This window comes from Microtus ochrogaster, chromosome 5 (assembly GCF_000317375.1).
Source record: "Microtus ochrogaster isolate Prairie Vole_2 chromosome 5, MicOch1.0, whole genome shotgun sequence".
Taxonomy (NCBI): Eukaryota; Metazoa; Chordata; class Mammalia; order Rodentia; family Cricetidae; genus Microtus; species Microtus ochrogaster.
The window spans coordinates 91620690-91627538 of record NC_022012.1 but is presented as its reverse complement, the minus strand read 5'-3'; the positions used below and the strand labels follow the sequence as shown (position 1 = coordinate 91627538).

The 6849-nt window shown below is 52.0% G+C and overlaps 1 protein-coding gene across 2 annotated transcripts in view; it reads right to left on the bottom strand.

Annotated features, from left to right (window-relative positions):
• Nucleotides 1–1272: 1272 nt before the first annotated feature.
• Acvr2b (activin A receptor type 2B) overlaps nucleotides 1273–6849 on the bottom strand; it is a 31641-nt gene continuing 26064 nt past the window's right edge. For both annotated transcript variants that reach the window (XM_026779150.1, XM_005348086.2), the window contains exons 6-11: nucleotides 5692–5835; nucleotides 5293–5441; nucleotides 3403–3517; nucleotides 2291–2429; nucleotides 2077–2207; nucleotides 1273–1571 (exon numbers count right to left, since the gene is read on the bottom strand). In XM_026779150.1, the coding sequence (XP_026634951.1) occupies nucleotides 1377–1571; nucleotides 2077–2207; nucleotides 2291–2429; nucleotides 3403–3517; nucleotides 5293–5441; nucleotides 5692–5835 (873 nt within the window). In that variant the 3' untranslated portion in view covers nucleotides 1273–1376. The remainder of the gene's footprint in view (nucleotides 1572–2076; nucleotides 2208–2290; nucleotides 2430–3402; nucleotides 3518–5292; nucleotides 5442–5691; nucleotides 5836–6849) is intronic.

The window sequence follows — 6849 nt, the reverse complement described above, 5'->3', positions numbered from 1 at the left end:
TCTGGTTTGAGGTGGTCTGTGGTCGTGAAGTTACTTCCTTTACATTTTAAAATTTAAACCTCGGAAGCCACACAGCAAAGGATGTGTATACATGTGGATGTGTGTGTTCTGTCTGAAAAAAAATTTAGCATGTTTCATAAATAAAAAAAAAAATTCCAATGTCGAAACAGCAGCATTAGGAACATTCACCGCCTGGAGCAAGGTTATGGCGTAAGAGAAAACAGTTTTAGAATATGCACCATGCACCGCTTTAAAGGGTCCAGAGAAAGCCGTGTCCAGGAGCCTCAGACAGGAGCCAATAATGCCGCTGCATGGGGCCAAACCAGAGCCGCAGGCCAGCAAGGCCCCCACCCAGGGATCCTCTGGGCCATTCACCCCGTGCAGTGGGCGCCACAGGCATCTCCCCAAACTGCCAACAGGAAACTGCAGTTCGGTGTCTCCTCCATAAAGATCCACAGTATCCATAATGTCTAACAAAGAACATCCACTAAGCTGTAATGCCCCCACCTAGTCTTAAGACGCCAGCAAGGTAGTATTTCCTCCTGTGGGCAAGCCCAAGTTAGTATGAAGAAAACGGGCAGGCAGAGCAGCCTGGCCCCGCTCCCGGACTTTCCCAGACCCTGCCTGTGCTTGCCATTATTACTGCTCGGTCCCCAGAAGGTCCTTGCCCTCGATCCCTTGTTACCTGAGAAAACAGCCTCCATAGCCAAAGGTGTTACTCCAAATGTGCCCAAGTCCAGTGTAGCTCTGCTCCCAACCCGCCCCAGAAACATCCTCCCTTCCAACTTCGGTCTAAACCATCCTCCTCATCTCTGTTTCCCTCTGCTGGGTCAGGATGACACCCATCAGATCCATGAAGACACATCTGCCATTTCTTAAGCTCACTGCCTGAAAAGGGAGAAACACAAAATAAAGGGGTAGGGGGACCCTCTTCTGAGCAAGGGTATGTTCGTGTAACAGTCTTCAAAGGTTCCTCTAGTAGAGATTGCAGCATTGAGGTTCCCAGGACAGGAGATGGGTTTCTTTGTGTTACAGACGCTGAGACGACAAAGACAACGCTGGGGGAACAGATCCTGAAGGACAGGAGGTGGCTGAGGCTCTTCAGCACGGCGCTGGCTCTGCATTCACAGCTCAGCACCTCAACGCCTGCTGACGTGTCCGCTGTTTGCGATACAGTAGAACAATATGCTGGTAAAAACTGATCCAATCCAAAAATAATATTATTAATAATAATTATAATAATAATAAAAGTCAAGGTAAAATAGCAGCTGCATTTTATGTGTTTGTTGGTTATATGGGATTTCCAAAACAAAACACAACTTTTTTCCTTTTGTCTTCAGATCCACTGAGTCTGGAGAGACGCTCGTATCCTAGGCTTAGATGCTGGACTCTTTAGGGGGCAGATCCACATTGGTGACGGAGGTCACCAGAGAGACTAGACAGTCCGAGGTAGTGCCGTTGACCGACCTCCTGATGAGGGACACCCGCTCCTCCACGCAGCCCGCAGAAAGGCGAGCCTCGGCATCATGGTCCCAGCACTCCTCAATGGTCACACAGAGCTGGGCCAGGCCCTGCAGAGCCGGGGGGGGGGGGGGGAATCCTTGTTAGGGCAGCAAGTGATGATGTGTCGGGATCAGGCAGAGCCGATGGACCAGCCACAGCCATTGCAGGTCGATTAGAAGGCTACAAACTGCAGGCCTCCATCGTCCTGCCCTCCCATCAGTCACCTTGCTGAGTCCAGACCTTAGAGACCCACGGAACTGTGTGCTAAACTTCAACACAGGAAGAAGAGGAACTCCTGTTCCCCCGGAGCAGCTGCAGCTGCAGCCTTGGAGTACTAAACTCAAATCAAATTGTACACAAATCAAAAACACAAAGGCCCAACATTTAGCAGTTGAGCCACAGTGGGGACAAGAAGGAGGTCAGGGTCTACCTTATTCCCCACAACCTCACAGATACATCCCTAGGGTCCAGGGAACATGGCGCCCTTTCCTTGTTCCTAGGCTCCTAGGCTCCTGTCATACAAGGCAGGTCCCTTCGCACACACCCCCAGCCTCCTGAACCCCGCTCCCTCACCGGATGCTTCAGCCAGTGATCCTTAATGGTGGGCCTCATCTTCTTGTGGACAACCACCTCCTGCAGTTCCTCCAGTGAAGGGTGCTGGCCAATCTCCTCCTCAAAGGGCAGCATGTACTCATCGACAGGCCCTGAGAAGTGAGAGGCTGGTGAGATCACCCAACGTCCAGCTCCCAGTCCCCAGGCCAGGACGACAGAGTTGCCACCCACTCACCGTCTGCAGCCTTGCAACGAGAAACCAGCTCCCACAGCACCAGCCCCATAGCGTACATGTCGATGCGCAGGAAAGCGTCTCTCTGGAAGTTGATGGCTCCCTCCAGAACCTCAGGGGCCATGTACCGTCTTGTGCCAACCTACAGGAACGCAAAGGAGGGCGGGGTCTCCAGAGACCAGCTACACTCAAATACATACTCAGCTGGGAGAACAGCGGCCTGTGTATACCAGACCGATTAAGACAGAAAGTCAAAGCACAAAGCCCTGCTCCATCAGAGTTAAGATCATAGCTGATGATAACTGTAGAAACATCACCAAGTGGAAACAGTACTGACAAACTAGCTACACGGGTCCCAGAACACCCCGACAAGCTACTCCAAGGCTTTGTGCTCTACCGAGATTACTACTTGAAGCAAAGCCAGGCACTCAGAAGGTGAGGCAAGAGATCCGAGTTCCAGCCCCGCCTGAACAACACAGAGACCCTCTAACAAACAAGGAGATGGAGAGATGGCTTAGCTCCTATGGTACTTGTCACTCAAGCATGAAATGAGTTTGGATATCTAGGACTCGCATAAAGCAGCTTGCCTGCAACACCAGCACCTGGAAAACAGGGCGAGGTCCCCAGAGCAAGCTGGCTAGACTGATGCATGAAATGCCGGTTCAAGGGAAAGACCAGCCTTCGTATACAAGGGGGCAGATGATCAAGCAAGACACCCAGTGAGTACCTCAGACTTCCCCAAAACTGACCCCTAAATAAAACATGCACGCACGTACGAACGCACACACACATGCACGCACACACACACGCATGCATGCACACACACACATATACACATACACACGTACACACATGAAATGTATTTTTGAAAAATAAATAATTACAACAGAAAAAGACTAAAATACAGGAGTAGTGGCCGAAGCCCAAATGGGGATCCTGGATTGCTCAGCTGCCTGGTTGGAGGAAGCTTCGCCAACCTCCAAGCCTTGGTTTCCCCGCTGGTGAGACAAGAATCCCGGTTCTCTGAGTTCCCAGGCAGCTCCACAGTCACTCTGGCTGAGCGCAGGAGCAACAGCCCTGTGCCGGCTCCTAACTCCGCTGTCCAGACTCCTTACCTGCCCATGGGTGTCCCCTGGAGGCTTCCCCGGCTCAAACCGAACAGCCAGGCCAAAGTCGGCCAGTACAGCAGTGAGGTCACTCTTCAGCAGGACATTCTTGCTTTTGAAGTCCCTGTGGAGGCCCAGAGTCCAGCTGAAGCTCATCAACACCCAGCCCGCCGTGAGCTTGAGGGATCAGGACCCTCCTCCTACTATGGTTCTCACAGTGCTAGAGCGTGGGTTTGCAACTCCCATCTTAAACCATCCCCAACTCTCAAGGGGAAGGAGGTAAAGCTGCTTGGGAGTCCTGCACCGCCCCCTCCAGAAGGCTTCTGCCAGAGCCTGCAGAACAGGCTGTGGTGGCTGGGCAGATCCAAAGATTCTCAGAGGACATGGCACACAAGTCTTCCGAGAAGTTCTCAATGTTTGGAAAGGAACAAGAGTCTAAAAGCTGCTTGTCACAGCTGCACGGCGGGGCAGAGCAGGGAGTGTGCGGCCTCAGCTCTGCCCCAACTCGGGGTCCTCAAGCCCCCAGTCTCCCCAACTTCTCTCTCAGCCTGGCTGTGAGGATTAAACTGAGGACCACACAGACGCTTCAGGCCAGCCCTACATGTACTAGGTGCTGCTGCTAGGCTGAACTATGTGAGCAAGCGCCAACCTTTGCCTCACAGACAGCCTTCTCTCACTACTATCAACACCATCGGGAGCCCTTCAGCTTTGAAGCCAACAGTCAACAGGGAGGCTCATCCCTCCCTCAGTCACAGGGCCAGACTGAAGTCGTTCCGGGGCCTCACTAAGCTGCAGTCTCTGTGCTATTGCTCCACCAATAGCTCCACCACCTCTACGGTGGGACTGACAGAGACAGCTTCACCTCACCCGACTGGAACAGGGTTCAGGGAGGTGACATTTTTTGAGTGTTTGGAACAGCTACTGCCAGAGTCTTCTTTCGGGAGTGGAGGGGGTGAGAAGGGTCTCATTGTGTGGCCTTGGTTGACCTGGAATTCACTGTGTAGTGAATTGACTGGTATTAAACTCACAAAGCTCCACCTGCTCCTGCCTCCTTAATGCGAGATTAAAGGTGTGTATTATCCAGCCTGGCCCCAGTGAGTGCCAGTTAATTGCACACAACAGTGCCAAGTTAACTAGGTGGCTCTTAAGGTGAAATTCAAGGCTGGCATGATGGCTCCTGTCTATATGCCTAGAGTCTGGAGGCCGTGGAGTCATGATAGCCTGAGCTATATAATAAAACTCTAACTAAAAAAAACAAAAAAGGATGGTTGAGTGGTGGTGGCACACACTTTTAATCCCAGCACTTCGGAGGCAGAGGCAGGAGAATCTCTCTAAGTTCGAGGCCAGCCTGGTCTACAAGAGCTAGCTCCAGAAAAGGCTCCAAAGCTACAGAGAAACTCTGTCTCGAAATACACACACACACACACACGCGCGCGCGCGCGCGCGCGCAGGGGATGGCTCAGAAATCCTAAAAGATCCTAAGACAGTTTTACGAGCCCTGTATCATTTCTGTAATAATCTATCGTTTGCCTTTTTAAGCTCATCCCGGGAGTAAAATGCCATTGCCATCATACATAACCAAACACACAAGCTATATACCAGCAAGCATCAGCAAACATAACCTACATAGATTAGATAAACAGAATCCTTCTAAGGATACAAAATGCTCTTGACCAACACCTGAGAACTAGTAAGGCCAGCTCTCCTAAGCAAAGGAGTCAGCACTTCCTCATGTGCCCAGCAGAGGGCTCCAGAACACTGGCCTGGAGAGCTAGCTATCCTGGAACACAGGAAGGCCAGATTTGCTCTGACACACCACAGGGAGGCGCCTCTGGTTTCCAACACTAGCCCTCTGGGCAAGCCAGCACAAGTGCAGGGAGAGCTCCTTAATCCAGGTACCTGTGGGCAATAGAAGGCTTGTGGCCCTCGCCACGGCACCAGGGCACATCCTCGTGCAGGTACGAGAGGCCTCGTGACATTGTCTCTGCCACATGACACAGTTCGTTCCAGGTGATGATGTTCCCCTTGAGGTAATCCGTGAGGGAGCCCTAAAAGAAGGCAGCACAGACTGTGGGCAAAAGCTCCAAATGCAGGACAAGATGCAACCCAACCCAGCCTCTGCAATACGCAGAATGCAGGACAAGATGCAACCCAACCCAGCCTCTGCAATACGCAGAACGGGCAGAGTGATGATTCTTGCCCCAGAAAGTGGCCCAGAGTGACAGGTGCACCTGGTACACACAAAACCACCACGAGACCCATCTGTCCGCTGGGGTCTTTCCGGCGGGGGGAGCTCACCTTGTCGTGGAAGGCTGTGATGAGCCACAGCTCCACCTCCAGGTTGGAGCCTCGCTTCTCGGCAGCAATGAACTGCAACAGGTTCTCGTGCTTCATGCCTGGCGTGCTGAAGATCTCCCGTTCGCTCTGCCACGACTGCTTGTCCTGCGGCAGGGTGGCAGCTCAGTCCTGCCACTTGGAGCCCCAAGGCAGGACAGCCACCCAACACACCCATCTCCATGCCCAGTCCCTGGCTTCCCCACCTCAGCAGCTGTAAGACACATCTGGAGAACCAGGCCAACGGTAATCCCTGAGGAGGCTGACACTAGCACCCCGATCTACAAGTGGGACCACAAATGCCGAGGAGGTACCCAGGGTCAGTCAGCAAGCACTTGATTTGCTAAGCAAACTGGGCAATAGCTACTTGGGTTGCCTGGTATCTGAAGCCTCTGAGGAGATCATAAAGTCAAAAACCAAACTCAGGACCCAGGGAGATAACTCAGGAGGTAAAGTCCTGCCTGACAAACACCAAGACCCAAGTTCAGATCCCCAACGGCTACAAGCCTTTAATCCCAGCACTCGGGAGGCAGAAGCAGGCAGATCACTGTGAGTTTGAGTCAGCCTGGTGTACAAGAGCAACCCCAGTGCTGGAAGGAGGAGGGGCAGAGATGGAGGATCCCTGGGACTTGCTTGCCAACTGGCCTATCCAATCAGTGAGTCCCAGGCTCAGTGAGAGTCCTTGTCTTGAAAAAAATTAAAAGTAAGATGCTGGAGAGATGGCTCTGAGGTTAAAAGCACTGGCTGCTCTTCCTGAACACCCAGGTTCAACTCCCAACACAACACATACAGGGAGGCTCACCACTGTCTGTAACTCCAGTCTCTTGGATCCAACACCCTCTTCTGGCCTCCACAGGCAACAGATATGCATGTGGTAAGCAAAGACGCATGCAGACAAAACACCCATACACATAAAAATAAATACTTCTTATTAAAAATAAAGCCGGGCCATGGTGGCGCACGCCTTTAATCCCAGCACTCGGGAGGCAGAGGCAGGCGGATCTCTGTGAGTTTGAGACCAGCCTAGTCTACAAGAGCTAGTTCCAGGACAGGCTCCAAAGCCACAGAGAAACCCTGTCTCGAAAAACCAAATAAACAAATAAACAAATAAATAAAAATTTT